A 19,822-nucleotide genomic window follows, 5' to 3' on the forward strand; every position below is an offset into this window, starting at 1 on the left:
ACTATATCTATTTCTAACTTTTTTACATAGGATCGTTATGATTTAGGTTTCAGTTTAGCTTCCGAGACACCTCACATGATAAGTGCAGCTATTAAAGGCATAACTCCATTGAGTTATGAGTTTACTTATCTTGTATCCGTTGCTTTTAGTGTTTTTCAAGTTCTAGTTGTTGACAATTATCAATATTTTTTTTTATGTAACCCAATAAGTGTATTCCACCTGGCCGATAAATAATCCATCCAAAATTCAATCCCCCTTTTTTACCCGGGCTAATTCAGTAACCCAAGTACTCTGGGGACTGGGGGGTTCGCCACTGGAACAAAACTGTACGGACAATTCCAATCTCTCGTAAGTTTCGTTAATTTGAATATTTGATTTGTTGTGATGCGGCTTAGATCTTAATTACACTCGGATGATCGCTTAGAAATAGATAATTTTTACAATTCGATTCACCCTTAATCTGTCATTTTGTTTTTGAAATCATTGATCCATCGTGATTGGGCTTTATGTGAGCATCTTCGTTTTCTAGATTTGAACTTTGTGGAATATCTAATATTACATTAGATTTGCCATTGATTCGATAATTGTTTGAAATTTCAATTAGGCTTAGCATTTTAGGGCATGACCGTTTGGAATCTGTGTTTCTGTTTGGTGTTTTGGTTTCGTTGCCTTTATTTGTTTCGTGTTTTCATGATGCATCTGAACTGTACTGGTTTTAGGTGTCTGATAATATACTGTACATATGAAGTGATATAGCTGTATTTTTCTTTAGCATGCCAGATGTGGTGTCTAATTTTATATCTAACTGTAACTTCTGTAATTGTGATTGATGATTTTGGGATTTTAGGCTTACCATCCGGGTTGATTACTAGATATGGGGGTTTACCTAAGCACACCTAAAACTGATAAAACATCCGACGATGGTGAGAATGAGAAACTGAGATATGAAGGCTCATCCATGCAAGGATGGCGCACATCAATGGAAGATGCTGTAAGTCCCTAGTATAGGCTACTTGTTAGTTATATAAGCTATTGTTCCTGTTTGGATTTTCTATATTCTAAAAAGGTATGATAGTTTAATGCTCTTGTAATCTTGTTGAATTTTCTCTATATCTCTCTATGATACAACTTTAAGTCAGCCCAAACATTGATCACTATAGTAATTAACCAAGATTTTATGTGTCAATATGAGGTGTTTGGTAGCATGCTGCTTTACTTGACTTGGACAACTCCACATCTTTCTTTGGAGTTTATGATGGCCATGGAGGTAAGCATATGGATATAGATTATATACACACATGTTTGTTTCTTCATATATAAGGTGTCATCACTAAGCTTTTTTTTATCTTTCAGGTCAGGCAGTCTCTAAGTTCTGTGCCAAGTATCTTCACCTGCAAGTCCTGAAGCAGGAAGCTTATGCTGCTGGTGATATTGGAACTGCTGCCCAGAAATCTTTTCTCAGGTTACTCTTCTATGTTATCTATTCACACTAACCAAATACATGGCTGTTTTGTCTTGTCTGTTATCTGAAGAAATTGGTATCATTATGCAGAATGGATGAGATGATGTGTGGACAACGTGGCTGGAGAGAGTTGGCTATATTGGGAAATAAAATGGATCAATTCAATGGCATGATAGAGGGACTAATTTGGTCACCAAAGGGTAACGATTTAAAAGGTCTAAATGATAATTGGTCTACTGAGGAGGTACTTTCTTTCTTCCTTCATACACACCAAATATACTGATGTCTGGATGAAATGAGTTGTTTCAATGAATTGATGTATGTATGTAAGAGCTGTTAAAGGCATAAATTTTTTTGAAAGATGAAGTTGGTAAGAGCCTGTTTTTAGGGTCCATTCAAGTTCTAGTTGTTGCTTTTAACAAATAGAAAGTCAGTCTTTGTCATGATGACTGTTATAAGCAGAGTGATGAAATGGATCAAGTTGAGCTAATAGAGAATAGAAGGCTAGACAATTACTACAAAAATACATTAGTTTTCCATGTTGGTAACTAAAAAGAATAGAAATATAGCATAGCCTGACTCATATTATTTAGGTCTCTCAACAAAGCTTGTGTTATTAAAGATTCAAATGTGGAACCATGGAATCTCTCCGCTATATTGTTGTTAAAAGACAACAATACCCTTTGGTAGATGTTGAAGCACAATATAAAATATAACATGTATGTTTACTTTGAAGTTTATGCAGGTTTCTTGGACTTGCTCCTCTGAGAGGTTTCTTCACAATCTCTTGTTTCTGGTGTGCAACATCAACAACAATAATTTCTTCTCTTGGGTTAAAGAGATAATGACACATGCCAAGGTTATCTCTCTCTCTCTTTCTCTCTCTCTCTCTCTCTCTCTCTCTCTCTCTCTTTCTCTCTGTATGTGTGTGTATACCTGCAGTTGCACATGTAGTTTGTGATCAACTGATTTCTTATAGGAATACAAGATGATGACTTGTCTTCCATCATTATCTCAAAAGGAAATACTTGTTAATCTCTTTCAATCTGTTGGGACATACAACACCTATCCAGGCTAGATCCCTTCTACTTATGGGGCCATTTCTTGATTACTGGTTAACTGAAAAGAGAGTCAACATGTTTAAATATGATATTTCCTCTATGGTGAGTAAGAGTATATTTATACAACTATAAACCAGTAATTGTTAACAGAATCATGGTTTTATCTGTGTAGGATTTCTTGGTGTTATTGATAGAGGATAAGGAATTGGTCGAAAATCCTATGACTGATGCTTGGTTGCTGAAGAATAGAAAAAGTCCCTGGGTTGGGAAGAAAGAAGGGTTACAGGGATGTTGGATCTTTTATTGAACTCACTCCTGATGCATCTGAAGTGGTAAGTCTATTTGTTCCCTGGAGGATAATATTGTAATTGTTCTACTTGTTCTAAAGCTACATCCCTATCATATACACACAGTTAAATTTTACGAATTTATCCCAACCTAATACCCATACGCATATGTCCATTTTAACACACGCCTACATTCAACTATCTGCAATAGGAAACCATCATTTAGAATAACAAAAATATATTAAAATTTAAATATAAGTAAGCATATACCTGCAACCTAACTTCTAGAATAAATTTCAACTGTGTCTTGGGTTGGCATTACCTCTCACTAAGTTTTGCAAGCTGAAATTTTACCAGATGTTAATAAACCTAATAAAATACTAAAAAAAAGACTTTTTAGTTTTTAATATAATATTACCAAAAAAAATATTGGAATTCTAACTTACATGAACTGTTTGCATATGCAGTAAATCCGCAAGTGCTTTTTGCCTCGACTGTTAATGTGAAAAAAGGAATCAAAGTATTATGTATCAGAAACATAAATTTAAAAATATATAGAAAATTACAATTATGCCCTTGTATACTGATTGGTTAGTAGCCCAACGTTCATAATAGTGAGTATATCTCTCTAAAGAATTCTTTGCCATTTCACTTCTGTGTTCAGATTCATCATACTACAAATGGAAGTGGAATGAATTACAAGATTAAAGATTTGAGACTTTAAAAAATGAATAATTGTAATGTTTTATTGAATTTAGAGTAAAATACAATTAGTTTTATTACATGATGTTTATAATTCATGCATGTTTACAGCTGCATTTGCAACCTTGTTCTAACAACAAACCCACATGTAGTATTTAATTGTTTATTTACGGTTGTGCCCCTGAACTATTATGTATTAACATCCATAAGCCTTTTGTTCTCATGTTAGTTAAGATTCATAAAGATACTTATGTTCTAGCTGAATATAAATAAGTCTTTCTAGTAGCCCCACCCTTATCCTTAGCAACATAATTAATTACATTAGCATCTAATGTAATTCGGTTCTGCTTACAGTAACGAGGAAGAGGCAAGCCATTGTATCTAGTAGTTTTGGAGGAAACGAGACTCAAGCAAAAAGCAAACACACGGAGAGTTGTTGGCAGATAGTAAGCTAGATAATGCAATTGTATATTCTGCTTCTCTTGAGTTCATTTTTTTATAACATTTACTCACTATTGGAATAATTATTTGTATTTGACATATTAGTGAAATGAATTATCTTTGTTATTTATGGTATTTTATTTGTATGACATTAAATTTTATGCAATGGATTGTATTTTTTGTATATGATATTTATTTTCTATTATGAGACATTAAATACAAATTTAATTTGAAAATTAGTAAATCTGTAAATATTTTTTTAAACATTTAAATTTATGATACGCAAAAATGTGTGTCATCTTCATTTATGACATGGCCTTTCTTGATAGGGGCTTTCTTGATACGCATTGCGTGTCATTAACACGCGTGTCATAAGGTTACGACACGCGAATGCGTGTCGTCTTCCTTTATGATAGGGCCTTCCTTGATACGCATTGCGTGTCGTAAATGCGCGTCGTAAATGAGCGTCATAAATGCGCGTCGTCTCTCTTTATGACAGGGCCTTCCTTGACACGCATTTGCGCGTCGTTTGAGCCTTTTACGACGCGCAATGAGCGTCGTAAAAGGCTGTTTTTCTAGTAGTGCCTATTGTTAATCACTAGCACACGACTTGAGGTTAATAACCTATCGTGTTGACATATTCTTCTTTCTATGCCCATTCTAGTTAAGATTGACTATGCATGTGAGTTTTAAGAGTCATCAATTGTTTGCATAACAACCTGGAAGCAATGGTAGGCCCTTGTGCTACTAAGTGGCAAAACATTAAGATTCCTTGATACGCATTGCGTGTCGTAAACGCGCATCGTAATTGCGCGTCGTAAATGAGCGTCATAAATGCGCGTCGTCTCTCTTTATAACAGGCCTTCCTTGACATGCATTTGCGCGTCGTCTGAGCCTTTTACGACGCGGAATGAGCGTCGTAAAAGGCTGTTTTTCTAGTAGTGCCTATTGTTAATCACTAGCACACGACTTGAGGTTAATAACCTATCGTGTTGACATATTCTTCTTTCTATGCCCATTCTAGTTAAGATTGACTATGCATGTGAGTTTTAAGAGTCCTCAATTATTTGCATAACAACCTGGAAGCAATGGTAGGCCCTTGTGCTGCTAAGTGGCAAAAAATTAAGATTGAACAAGTTTACTCCATATGAGTTTGGATTTGTCACTAACCTTGTCTTGTGATTATGGTTTTGACAATTTCACATGGATAGGAACACATACACCATAAAATCTAAGTGTCATAAGGTTTCTATCGAATTCATGAAAATGATTATGAGGAAACGCTTTCACTAAGTAGATTTTAAGGAGATAGCATTCGTGATATTTGCGTTCTCAAATTTGATTATGATTACGACATCCCTCTTCATAGTTCGAATTGTGAGAAATGGAAAAAGGTCTAAACATTCGGAACTTATTGCTGTAAGTTCAGAAATAGTTTAGACACACATGTGAGCTATCTAAGGAAAGGTGTATGACTTTGAGAAGCTTAGATAAAGTCTTATCGAATCATCTCGTATCAGAAATCTGAACTTTGGTTATAAAGTCAATAAGTATTGATTTCTAGAAGTCCAACTGATTTTGGATACATGTCATAGCTAGTGGGAGCATAAGTGTTATGCCAGTAAGATAATAATTATTATTCTAGTGGGAGCATAATTATGAATAGACAAGATTCTATTAACAATGAGTTGTCATATGGAAAATATGGAAAAGTATCCTTAATGGGAGTTGGATATCAAGAAGATATGAGTAAGTTAGAAACTTTTATGCAAAGAAGAATGTTCAAAGGAATGTACTTTGAATTTGAGACTTCATCTCCATGGAATTTTCTTGTAACAATCTCCAAAGGAATCTTTACATAATAGTTTAGAACTAACACATTCTAATAGTGGAAAGAATTTGGTATTCTTACACTTAAAGATTTGGAATTGTGAAATGAGTTTAATTGGAAATCAAATTGATTTATTTCACAAAGTAAGTACCATAGGTAAACATAGTGTGCATGCTTGGAGCATGGGATAACTATTGTTTTAATTCAAGCATTAAGTTGATCAATCGAAACATTATACAACGAATAATGAGTAATCAATATGGTGATTAAATAAAAGGTGTTTTATTTACGCTCAAAAGTTTTGGGGCCATATAGGACTAGTATTATTCTTGTGTTTCACTTTGCATGTTTTGACTTCCCGAACAATAAGATTATTCAAACCATCCACAGTCGATCATATGTTGGAAGTAAGTATGAAAGAAGACTGTGACGAGTTGTCTTGTAGATTGTCTAAGGCGTTAGGCATAACAACAGTTTGCTACACCATTCATGAGTACTTCTAAAATAAGATTTGAGTATTGGATCAACCCGCGCTCACTTGAATCACTTCATGGAATTTATCACGAGTGATCGTGAGACGATAATATCATATATTCTTCAAACTAAGAAATATGAGTTGTTGACTACGAGTTGGTTGTGCATTGATGATACGAAAACGCATCAGTAACTTGATTTTATAAAATGTATCGTTGTACATGATTTAATGAGTAGTTAGTACAAGCATATAATGTTGAAGTTTATCTGTTCCTTTTATCCTAAGAGGATTAAAAGAGATATCTTGGGCCCCTCCATGATTCTGTTTTGACTTATGTGTCGGGCCCGGTCAAAACTAAATTGATGTGTTCAGTTATGTTCAATGTTAGACGAATCGGAAATCGGGAAACAAACTGCTGGACAATAAGTATGACATTGTTCCATGTATTTGTCCAGTTGATATCTTGAGAACAGAGGATTATATGATCCCTTATCTAATGTATGCGTCACTGACTGGGTCAGAGTTAACAACTGCTTTTGAAAGCTTACGATTGCTAAGTCGGATCCTAGAGATACATTGGCAGCTATAGTTATTAGACTTATCCAAGTGGGAGACTGTTGGATTTGGTGTCTAAGCGCATAACTATAACTATGATGTACTTGACCCGATAGTAGCATGGTCCTTTTGGGTTGCCTTCACCAGTGCAATTTGATAGGATGGACTTTTGAGAATAAGGTTATTTATGATTTATTAATATATTACAAGTATAATATATTAATATATGAAATCATATTATTTAATTAGTATTGATCAAGAATTAATTTGGAATTAATTTTATGGTCAAAAGAGACTAATTAAATATATGGGGATTGATTATGTAAATCAATGATTGTTGTAGTGTGGGCTAATGATCCATGATTATTTAGATGGGGTAAACCAATAAGTTAATCCATGGATAGTCCATGGAGGTTAAACCCATGGAGCATAAGAATGTGAAAAGTCATGGAGCATTAGGGTTTACAAAGTGCAACCCTAGCATTTGCCACACTATAAATAGAACCCTCATGAGCCAAAAATCGGTTACACCATCTTTTTGAGGTAAGTATTTCATATTGGTGTTTGTGAACCATTAGAGGCATCACACTTGAGGTGCTCAAGCTTTCAAAGGTCAAGAACTCTACCCTACTCAAGTGGTAAGCATCCAAACAAAGTTTTTATTATATAGCTTCAATTGTATGTTAGTTAGGGTGAATGCTTTGTAAAAACAAAATGCATGTATAATTAGAGAAAACATATATCCAAAGCATTTAGGGTTGCATGCACACCATAGGAGTGTTATAGTGCTCAAAACCCAACACTCCCTAGTCTGATCATCCAGCTACCCGACTCCAGAACCTGATCTTGAGCCCTCCCCAGCACCAGAACTGCCAACAGGTTTGCCCCGCAGAGTCACCATACTGAAAATAGACCATATAAACCATCAGAATAAGCATCAAGATAAATCGAGGGATCTCAAACTCTACAAGCTCCCTCGTTTCATTGCAAATCTCCTTGACTCGAGTACGGATCCTTTGCTTCCAGTAGTACGTGCCCATACTACCTTTCACATCTATCCGTACTTTCCTCAAGGATTGCTTTGAATCAACCAAGTCACTTATATCCATACAATTAACCCTAAACAAGATAAGGCTCCCAAAACTAGATCTCGTCCTAGATTTTCCTAGGGCAAAATCCACACCTGTAACATCCTGGTATTTGTAGGTATTTATGAATCCTCCCTTTTATTATTATTTTGTCATTTTTAGTCCTTGGGGATGGAAGGGTGTAGCCATGAGATGCCCTAATGGATAATATTGTAATTTTGGATTAGGAGGAGTATGCTGAGTGTACATAAGGGTATGTTGAGCATACTAGGTGCGCCCTAGTACGTTGGGTGTACTCACGTCAGGTGAAAACCCTAATATTTAGGGATTGGGTGGTATATTATTATCCTTTTAGCTCATTTCTCCCAACACTTTCAGCCTCCGTACTTTTGAGACGTTTTCCAAACCCTAGCCTTGTATGTGTGTGAGTTTGAGTGTGTGAGAGCTCTTTGGGTTGAGAAGAAGAAGAAGAGGAGACTCCTTGAAGAGCCTTGGTGTGGATTCAAGCTTTAGATCTGTGATCTTCATCCCTTGGGGATGCTCCAGATGGTAAAAAGCCTTTACCTTTACTAGTATTTCCCTATAGATCTTGCATGGAAGTTTTATGAGTAAATGAGTCCCTTTTCTTGGTCTTGATGAGTTAAGCTACTCTAAGACCAAAGGATCCGTCCTTTCAGAATATTTAGAGTGTTTCAGACCATAAAAATGCTATCTTGTCCCATTTAGTGGCTTCATGCAAGCTATAAAGGTCTTAAATGGTTAAGACAACCAAGGGTCTTGAGTTTATGGACTTATAGGGCATGCATAATAATAAAGTTGGAAACTTTATAGTTTGGGACATCTTTTTAAGTATAGATCTAACTTTGGATGTTCGGACGAGGTGTATTAAGAACTTAATGAAGTTTTGCATGGCCACAGCGTACGCTGGGCATACCAAGGCGTATGCCAGGCGTAGGTGGTCAGCGTCTCGTTTTCTGGTCAAGGTGTTTACGCCGAGCATATAGCTGAGTACGCCCCGTGTACTCAGTCTGTTGGGGTTTAGCTATTTTGGGCTTCGAGTATTGGGCCATCTGTTGGGCCTTGATGCTTGGGCCCTCCTAGATCATCTAGATAAGTGTAATTGTGGGCTAGTTAGAGGACCGAATCTTTAGGAAAGGCCCAATAAGGGATTTGGACCATATTTGGAAATTAGGCGAACTATGGGCCTTGTATATTGGGATTTTGGATTTAAGGATTTGGAGTTGGGCCTTGTCGCAACTTAAGGAAAGGATAGAATGGAAAATTACCTTATGTTTGGAACCTTGGTCAAGGTTGATATTCCAACTGTTGACTTCATATTCGTTTTTTTATAGTTCGGGATTTTCGGTGAGACATCGATCAGAGACTTTCAGTCCAGTTCAACACTACTTGAGAGGTGAGTTTTTCCTCAGTATACTTAGGGGTCGAAGGCACCAAGGCTAACCCATTGGATTGATATTCTAGTAGTTATGGATATGATGACCAGGAGTCGATATGCATGCTAATTTGATATGCCAGTCTGGTAGATTTGTAGGACTACCTGTGATAATGTCTAATTATCTTTATGTGTATTTATTTGTTACATGTCGACATATTGTGTGAGTTGGGTTGAGGTTGTAATGCTCCGTGCTGCAGCCAACAAACCATAGAGTATACCAGATATGAGCGGCGGGCCAGGGAGGGCATGTCAAACTCATATTGAGGACTCGTGAGAATTCCAGATACGAGCTGACGGCCGGGCAGGGCATTCCAGACTCGTACTGTGGGCTAATCTCTGTATTCCAGTCTAAGGACTGAGGGAGCAAGCCAGACATAAGCTGTGGGCCAAAGGGGCAAGCCAGACTTATGCTGTAGGCCAAAGGGCCAAAGGAGGAGTTTCAGTTCTCCATCTTCAAACGAAAAGAACCAAAAGCAAGGTTTCGCTCCTAAAACTCATTCCTCTCACTCAAAGCAAAATCCAAAAGTGGATGAAAAGGGAAAAGGGAAGCTAGTCATGGAAGATGAAAAGAAAAAAACAAAAACGTCTACAAACTCTAGGAAGCAGAACCAAAAGTTTGTGAACAATAAAAACACAATTCCAAAGTCTGAAGCTAAAGAAACAAAACCTAACAAAATCAAAGTTTTCACAATTAAAAGAAAAGATGAAACCACCTTAATAAAACGAACTTTTTTGGTTGATTCTTCTCTTACTATTCCTTATTTTGTAAAAGGCTCACAAGGACCCAAGAAAATTTGGGATCCTAAATCTGCTTGATTTTTGCAAGTTATACGTGACGAGCGGTTCGATGACGAATGGTATATTTACAGTGGCTGCTCACATCACATGACAGGGAGAAGGGAAGATCTACGGGAGTTTCGGGCTCTGAAGGATGGTGGTTGTGTCAAGTATGGAAACAATTCTTTTGGCACAATAAAAGGCTATGGAATGATCACAAATGGCGATTTCTCGATCAGACAGGTGATATATGTAGAAGGCTTACAACACAATCTCATCAGTGTTTCGCAACTGCTGGTGGGAATAGGACTGAAGGTTTCGTTCGATGATGAAGGGTCAGAAATAATAGAGAAGAAGACCAAGAATTTTCTGCTGAAATCTTAAAGAAAAGGCGAAATGTATCCACTGAACCTTAATCCAATACGAGGGAAGCCATCTGTATGCCTACTGAAGAAAGCACATTCTGACGAAAGTTGGCTATGGCACCGAAGGCTCTCGCACCTCAACATCAAAGACATCAACAAGCCAGTTCTTGGTGATCATGTGCGAGGACTTCCACTTCTCAAGTTTGACAAGGAACATCTGTGTGCTGCATGTGAAATGGGAAAGCAAAGCAGGAAGAGTCATCCAACTCGTGTTAACACAAAGATCATCGAACCGCTTGAGCTACTACATATTGATCTGTATGGACCTTCGGCTATTGAAAGCATCGGTGGTAACAAGTATATTCTTGTCATAGTTGATGATTTTTCTCGTTTCACCTGGGTTTTCTTTCTTAAACATAAATCAGAAGCAACGCCTAAGCTCAAAGTCTTTATAAATCAAGTAGAGATTCAACTGTGAAAGGTGGTGAGAAACATTCGCAGTGACAATGGGTTGGAATTCAAAAACCAAGTGTTTGAAGAGTTGCTTGCTGAAAAGGGAGTGTCTCAAAATTTCTCTTCTCCCTATACTCCACAAAAAATAGAGTCACTGAAAGGCGAAACCGCTCATTGTGTGAAGCAGCCCGAACCATGCTCAGCTTCGCTTCGTTGCCCCTGTATTTCTGGGTTGATGCTATTGCTGCTGCTTGCTACACCCAGAACCGGTCTTTTCTCAACAAGCGATTCTCAATAACTCCTTATGAAATTCTAAACAACCGCAAGCCTAACATCATGTTTTTCCATGTCTTCGGTTCAAGATGCTTCATCTTCAATTCTAAAGAGAACCGAAACAAGTTTGATGTGAAGGCAGATGAAGAAATATTTCTTGGGTATTTGCTTACTTCAAAATCGTATAGGGTTTTGAATAAAAGCTCAAAGAAAATCGAAGAAACTTATTACGTGTTGTTTGATGATAACTACGTGAAGATATTCACATCAACCAAAGAACCAATTGATGAAATCTTTCCTCAAAAAGCTCAAGTCTCGGTTCCTATCTCCAACTTATTTGAAGAATATGTGAAGCTCTTTGATGAACCGAAGACTGCTATTCTCTCTGAAGCGAAAGCGGCTGACAACAAAGTAGATAATCTGAAGAAGGTAATTGACGAAGCTGCTAAAATCATGGAAAGCGAACCTTCAAGTTCAAGTGGACCTCAAGAATCTGCCCATTCTACTATCCAGGGGGAGAACCCATCAACCACCATACCCATTGAACATCCAGTCGAAGGGGTGAATTCTGAGACCGAAGCCGAAACTATTTCATCATTCGAGGGGGAGAATGTAAATACAAATGATGATGATGATGATGATACATAGTCAGAATTCGAAGAAGAAGTAAATGTTGAACTAGATCCCTCCTATGATCCAAATTACCCTCCCCTCACCAAATGGACAAAAGATCATCCAAAAACCCAAATCATTGGTGAATCATCAGAAAGAGTTCTCACACGTTCTCAACTGAAAGCGAAGCAAACTGCATTATTCTCTCAAGTGGAATTTTGCATGTTTAATTCGTTTGTCTCCAGAGTTGAACCAAAGACTGTTAACACTGCACTCGATCACTCTGATTGGGTACAGGCAATGCAAGACGAACTCAATGAATTCGAGCGAAACAAAGTATGGAGACTTATTGTGCCAGGTTTCAAGCTAATCCACGCGAACCTCACATGATGGCTGTGAAGAATATTTTTTGATATCTGAAGCGAACCTCATCTCTCGGTTTATGGTACCCGGCGAAATCAGGATTCTTCGTACAAGCATTCTCTGATGCCGATCTAGGTGGATGTGGACTGGACCGAAAGAGCACAACTGGTGGGTGTCAGTTTCTTGATGGAAAACTCGTTAGCTTGCAATCGAAGAAGCAAACATGTGTGTCTCTTTCTACAGCCGAAGCCGAATACATAGTCGCAACGTTTTGTACCTCACAGGTCATATGGATACAAAGTCAAATAAGAGACTATGGCCCGAACATGAAAAAAATCCCTTTGTATTGTGAATCTGAAAGCGCAATAAGGATATGTCACAATCCAGTGCAACACTCAAAAACGAAACATATAACACTGAGGTATCATGTCATCAAGGATCATGTGGAAGATGGTAATGTCGAAATCCATTTTTTCGAACCACTGATCAACTAGTTGTCAACTTTACGAAAGCCTTACCTAAAGCAAGCTTTAACAAAATTTTACAAGGCTTAGGAATGATGGAAGCTGAGTCAGTACCGAAATCGCTTTCGCCTCATTAAAAGTTGGAAAGCGAAATAGATCGAACGCTCGGTCAATTTCGGGTCTAGGTTTTTCGGGAACCGAAATAAACCGAATGCTCGATCCATTTCGCCTCATATCTCATGGTGAAGTTTCGGTTGTATATTTTGTATATTATCTTTTCCAATAATTTATTTTATGTTATTCGTTTCACAAAATACAAAAATATTTTTATTTCTGTTTTTAATTCTTTTCGGAAAACTTCATAAAATTTAAAAATATTTTCTTTTCTGTTTTTATTTCTTTTTCTGAAAAATCAAAAAGTTTTTTTTATATTTAAGTGCCTTTCAAAATATCAAAAAGTTCAAAAATAATTTTGTTTGTCGAGTCTTGTTCTAATACAAGTTTATGGGCCGCTTCTTGTGATGGAGCTAGGACATGTATAACTCTCGATATTTATATTAGCTAAGTGTCCCTAGAAGCATGTTGTTGCATGTTGACCAAAGCCTCCAAAGACTCTGAGTGAAGCCTTAATGACTTGATATACACAAATCATGTCTTCCCAATTAGGCTCCCAAATTTACTCTAGTCGTGAGCTACCTTACTCTTCTCATATTGAGTTAAGAGTTTTCTGCTTGGTCACTCTATTACAGCAGAGGTACCTTCGGTTCTCTAACCATCTCAACACTTATATCTATCAATTTTCGTTTCATGATCGTAACCCTTGGGACTCTCAACGCTTACCACTGAGGTTTATGGTTACACAATGTCTGTGTTAATAATCTTAGTTTCATTTCACCACGAACTAAGTGAAACCCGCAATCCAACACCTTAAATGAATTGACAGTGAACAATCAAACGCTCTAGCATTTCACCCATGAATTAACGAAACCAATTTGTTGGTCTGTACCATGAAATCCTTTTTTATTTTTGTGTGGTCTTTATGAAATTGTCTAACACCAAGACGTTTCTTCCCAAAAGATCCATATTTTCATTTTTTTGTGGATTTCCAAATGTATCTCATCAAATCACTAAATATCCTCTCCTGTTGATGATTCCTTGGTGAATTCCTGAATCCATTACTACCACTCAGTTATTCACGATGTTCTATAATATGGGGTATACTAATATCCTCACCACAGTAACCAAGTTCAAGAAATCCTGCCTTCCGCCACAATGGAATGGAATTTTTACTCTTCTAGTCAAGGGATTATCAGAACAAGTTGCAGGTACATACGGTGCAAGAAAAGGGTTTATCACCTTTCTCTATGGTCTTTACCGTGGTCTAAACCTGGATTATGGAACGCTTCTTTGGACTCAAGTGGTACAGAGTCTCAATTCATCTTCAAGCATCTCAGAGATTTCTTGTGGTGGGTTCTGGACTCTTATAACTCACAGGGTGATTGAGCACTTTTAGGTTCCTGTGATGGCGGATGCTCTGCGCTCATCAATTGCTACCTTTCACATAAAGAAGATTATTGTCATTGATCCAACCAAGTACTCATTTATTGGTACTATTCCTGAATTGATGTACCGTTGTGTTTCCACTGAGAGTAATGTCATGGCAGAGTATAGAAAACTCCCACCCACGGGAGCAAGGCTATTAACACCGGAGATGCAGAGTGCTCTGGATGCTATTGAAAAACCAACGAAGAGGGGAAAGAAACTAGATCCAAAGAAAAGAGAGACCGAAGGCCCTTCATCTCAATCAGCTACGCCGAAAAAGCGTAAGTCTGAACAACCATCCCCTTCGGCTCCAAAGAAGAAAAAGGTTAAGAAAATGGCAAGGAAATCGAAAGCCCTTTTGTCAAGTGATTCGGAATATGTTCCTTCTGATCACGAGCAAGAGAAATCAGTCGAAGGCGAAGACAATCAAAATGCAGGTTCACCAAGAGGAAACACGCCTCCTTGTTCTCCAACCCCAGAGGTACCACTAAACGAATCTGTTCCAACTCCTCCACCTTCTCCATCTCATTCTATGTAACAACGTAAATTTTCCAAACAATTTTTCATTTTTAAATCACACTTTTAATCATCAAAACAATATCATAGTATAATGTATCCAATGTTATCATAAAAAAATAATCCCAAAATCTCAAACAAAATCTGTATGAGTGTGTACGGATCATATCGGCGCCTTCCCACGGTCCTCGCTAATACCTGAAACACATAACACAACAGCTGTAAGCATAAATGCTTAGTGAGTTCCCCAAAATACCACATACTACACATACGCCTTTCCAGGCCATAACTATGCAGGATCTTCCGATCCATATGTCTCAAGGGACTTCCGTCCCGATTCCCGGTAGACCTTCCGGTCATCCCCGTATCGACCTTCTGGTCCATAACCTCCTGACCTTCCGATCTATAACCTCTTGACCTTCCGGTCCATAGCATACATAACATTCATAACACATACACATCACATAACAACATACAACTCATACATCTCATAGCATATAAGACCTTCCGATCACACATAGGTACCCTTCCAGGTACAGTATAGTGAGAAGACTCACCTCACTAAAGTCGGATAAACTCTCGTGCTTGACGTCCCGACTTAGTCTCCTCCTATTATTCAAATAACATCCTGATCAGAATTCTCTCTTGATCTCATCTCTACAACTGGGTAGAAGGCCATTATACCCTACCCTGAACTCTCCTGCATCAGGCTTGACCAAAACCCTAAAGTCAACGAAAGTCAATTGTAAAACTTTGACCCGACTCGTCGAGTGCACATGGGCAACTCGGCGAGTCCATGAGGGTCCTCTGAATCCTTTCAGCCTCTCTTGACTCGTCGAGTAATCCTTCCACTCAATGGGTTACACCTGTCACGAATCGTGGGGAACGACGACTCGACTCGTCGAGTCCACTTATGGACTCGGCGAGTTTCCGCCATGCTCATACTCAAATGACCTTGTGAGGTCAGATCTGTTCCTCTAATCCATAGATCTGGTCTTCCCAACCACTATAATCACGTAAAGGTCCGACCTTTACACTCATGCAATGACCATAAAGCTTCTTTGGGTGAAATAACCCCTAAAATGGCAACCTAGGGCCATAACTCAAAAGGAATAGCAAAAAAGCAAGATGGATGGGACTCTCTGGACCTATTAAGGTCCATATATAAGAATAACTCCACCTTGGGACCTTACATACTTCGAATCCAAGCCAAAGAAGGCATAAGAAAACCCTAGATTCACCTAAAACACCAAATACACGAGTTTGAGCACATAATAGTACCTCCAATAGCCTCCTCTGAAGAAATGGGTGATAGATCTGAGCTCCTCGACCTTCCTTGTTTTTCCTCCTTCCTTCTTTCTTGCAAAACAAACCCACAAAGGTCTAATAATGGCTTCTTCTCTCCCACAAACGCTCAGGCACTATTAGGGTTTCTCTCAAGGGTCTGGTAGCCGCAAATGGTGGATATAAGGGTCCTTAAATAGGTCCCAAACCCGAGAAATTAGGTTTTCATTAAACAGCGTGTACTCGTCGAGTCGTTCATTAAATCAGACCAAAAATGTGCGATCACACTCGGCGAGTCAGAGCGCCTACTCGCCGAGTTCCCATCATAACTTCAATATAAATACTTAACATAGAATACCTGGGAATCCGGATTTTACAATTCTCCCCTACTAGAATCAGACTTCGCCCTCGAAGTCCTGCTCGACAAAAAACTCTGGATACTGCTCTCGCATCTCCAACTCCGGCTCCTAGTTCGGTTCAGACTCTTTCCGATGTTGCCATTGGACCTGCACCAGTGACACCTCCTTATTCCTCAGAACTTTGATCTTTCGATCCTGGATCGCGATTGTCCTTTCCGCATAATTCAGACTCGCATCCAACTAAATATCCTCCAAAGATACCACTGCCGACTCGTCGGCTATACATTTCCTCAATTGTGATACGTGGAAGGTATCATGATTCTGGCTCAACTCAGCAGGTAGCTCTAACCGATATGCTACCTTGCCCACCCTTGCGGTCACCCCTGAATGGACAGATGTATCGGGGCCCCAGCTTGCCCCTCCTCCTGAATCGGATCACTCATTTCCAAAGAGATACTTTCAGGAGTACAAAGTCCCCCACCTGGAACTCCAACTCGAATCGTCGTCGATCCGCATAACTCTTCTGACGACTCTAAGCTGCCAGTAACCTCTGTCTAACCTGTTGTATTTGCTCAGATGTCTGAAGCACTAACTCAGTGATACCCATCACACGCTGCCCTACCTCTCCCCAACGACACCTTCTCCCATACAACAGCTCGAAAGGAGGCATACCAATACTAGAATGGTGACTGTTGTTGTACGAAAACTTAGCCAACGGCAGCTACATGTCCTAACTTCCTCCGAAGTCCAACACACATGCTCGTAGCATGTCCTCGAGCGTCTGAATCGTCCGCTCACTTTTCCCGTCCGTCTGTGGGTGGTAGGCGGTACTGAAATGCAACCTCGTACCCAACTCCTCGTGGAACTTCTTCCAGAATCTGGAAGTAAAACGTACATCTCGATCGGACACAATCGATATCGGTACCCCATGACGTGATACCACCTCCCTCACATGCAATTCTACCAACCTCTCGACAGAAGAGCTCTCACTGATAGCAAGAAAATGTGTGCTCTTTGTCATCCGGTCGATGATCACCCAAATTGTATCGACACCCCTTGCGGTCCTCGGCAATTTGGTGATGAAATCCATGGAAATCTGTTCCCACTTCCATTAGGGAACCTCAAGCGGCTGCAACTTGCCATGCGGACGCTGGTGCTCGGCCTTAACCATGCAACAGGTCAAGCACCTCTCAACAAACCACGCGACATCCATCTTCATACAGGGCCACCAATAATCTTTCTTCAGGTCCAAATACATCTTTGTGGCCCCGGGATGGATCGAGAATCTCGATCTATGCGCCTCCTCCATCAGAATGGTACGTGCCCCGCCTGCATATGGAACCCAAATTCGACCTTGAAAGGTCATCAGCCCTCGACCATCGGTAACGAACCCAGGTATCTGACCAATCACCCTCTCCCTCTTGCGGTTCTCCGGTCTCACAGCCTCAGCCTGGGCCTCCCGAATGGTGTCCAACACCGAAGTCATCACAGTCAATCTCATACAAGTGCCTCGAATCGGGGCACTTTCCGCCCTTCGGCTCAGCGCATCAGCTACAACAACAATGGCTTTGCCCGGGTGGTACAGGATCTCACAATCGTAATCCTTCACCATGTCTAACCATCTCCTTTGACGCATATTCAGATTGGACTGATCCATTAAACACTTCAGGCTCTTGTGGTCCGTGTATATGGTACACCGAACCCCATATAGATAATGACACCAAATCTTGAGGGCAAACACCACTGCCCCCAATTCCAGGTCATGGGTGGGATACCTCGCCTCATGAGGCTTTAGCTGCCTCGATGCATACGCTATCACATGCCCCCTCTGTATGAGCACTGCACCCAACCCCGATATCGATGCGTCACAATACACCACAAAATCCTCCATCCCTTCCGAGTGAGCTAACACTAAGGCTTCACATAATCTCTGGCGAAGTGTCTCAAACGAGGTCTGCTACTCCGGGCCCCATGAAAAAGCAACACCCTTCCGGGTCAACCTGGTGAGTGGCACGACGATCTTGGAGAAATCCCTGATAAATCTCCGATAATACCCGGTCAATCCTAAAAAGCTCCGGATCTCGGTGGGCGATCTCGACACCTCCCACCTCATGACTGCCTCAATCTTGGTCAGATCGACCAAAATCCCATTCTGGTTGACGAGATGCCCCAGTAACTGGACCTCCTGTAACAAGAACTCGCACTTGGAGAATTTGGCATAAAGCCTCTCTGATCTCAGAACTCCGAGGATCTCCCTCAAATGTTCCTCGTGTTTCTCTCTAGACCTCGAATACACCAAAATATCATCAATGAACACGATCACCGACCGATCCAGCATCGGCCTGCATACCCTGTTCATGAGATCCATGAATGCTGATGGTGCATTGGTGAGCCCAAAAGGCATCACCACGAACTCGTAATGCCCATAACGAGTCCTGAACGCCGTCTTCTGGATATCTTCATCCCGAACCCTCATCTGATGATAACCCGACCACAAGTCTATCTTGGAGAACCAAGACGCCCCCTGCAACTGATCGAACATTTCGTCGATCCTCGGTAACGGATAACGGTTCTTGACCGTCAACTTGTTCAACTCCCGGTAATCAATACACATCCGGTGTGAACCATCCTTTTTCTTGACAAAAAGGATTGACGCTCCCTATGGCGAGCTACTTGGTCAAATAAACCCCTTCCCCAACAGCGCCTGAAGCTGCAAGGATAACTCCTGCATCTCTGGCGGCGCAAGGCGATAAGGCGCCTTGGCGATAGGCGCTGCTCCCGGAACCAAATCGATACGGAACTCCACCTGCCTCTCGGGAGGCACACTCGAAAATTCCTCGGGGAAAACATCCGGGAACTCACACACTATCGGAACCTCATCAATCGAACTTGGCCTCCCAGCGGCCATTCGCGTGTCCATCACAAAGGCTACGAACCCTCTGCAGCCCTACTGCAAACTCTATCTCGGCCTAGCAGTCGAACAAAACGCTGACTCACATCGGGTACCCTCTCCGTACACCGAAAGTACTCCCCCACTAGGGTCTCGTATCGTCACCAACTGATGCTCACAGTTTATCACGGCCCCAAATCGGCTCACCTAATCCATGCCCACTATGACACATACGTCCCCCATCGCAATCGGGACCATATCTACCGGGAACTCCACAACGAAGATCTCAAGTATACATCCTTGAATCACATCCGTAGCATACACCGCTCGCTCATCATCTATAGAAACTCGTAGAAGTCGACTCAACGCCTCTCGTCGGATACTAAAGTGCTGACTAAATGCCAAGGAAACAAATGACCGACTTGCACCCGAGTCAAATAACTGTTGGGTTTTGAGCATTCTAACACTCCTAAGTGTACATGCAACCCTAAATACCTTGGATCTATGTTTTCTCTATTATACATACAAATATGAACATCCAAGGTATTATCCTAATCTAGCATATA

General features: G+C 40.1%; 1 protein-coding gene across 1 annotated transcript; it reads left to right on the forward strand.

The window, feature by feature from the left end:
- The first annotated feature begins 208 nt into the window (after positions 1-208).
- On the forward strand, positions 209-2,724 carry LOC145097638 (putative protein phosphatase 2C 60). The gene is made up of 8 exons (XM_079035257.1): positions 209-348; positions 848-991; positions 1,204-1,267; positions 1,354-1,462; positions 1,553-1,706; positions 2,208-2,321; positions 2,442-2,535; positions 2,696-2,724. The coding sequence occupies exons 2-8, from the start codon at positions 875-877 to the stop codon at positions 2,722-2,724; spliced, it is 681 nt and encodes a 226-aa protein (XP_078891383.1). The 5' UTR covers positions 209-348; positions 848-874.
- Positions 2,725-19,822: the final 17,098 nt, after the last annotated feature.

The sequence above is a fragment of the Lactuca serriola genome, chromosome 1 (genome assembly GCF_051521515.1).
Source record: "Lactuca serriola cultivar US96UC23 chromosome 1, Lser_US96UC23_V15, whole genome shotgun sequence".
NCBI lineage: Eukaryota > Viridiplantae > Streptophyta > Magnoliopsida > Asterales > Asteraceae > Lactuca > Lactuca serriola.

Bases quoted from the DNA above. Each gene is read 5' to 3' on its own strand.
- LOC145097638 (XM_079035257.1), top strand. From the start codon at position 875: ATGGGGGTTTACCTAAGCACACCTAAAACTGATAAAACATCCGACGAT. The intron at 992-1,203 runs GTAAGTCCCTAG...GGTGTTTGGTAG, and splicing joins GCACATCAATGGAAGATGCT to CATGCTGCTTTACTTGACTT. The intron at 2,536-2,695 runs GCTAGATCCCTT...TTATCTGTGTAG, and splicing joins GACATACAACACCTATCCAG to GATTTCTTGGTGTTATTGAT.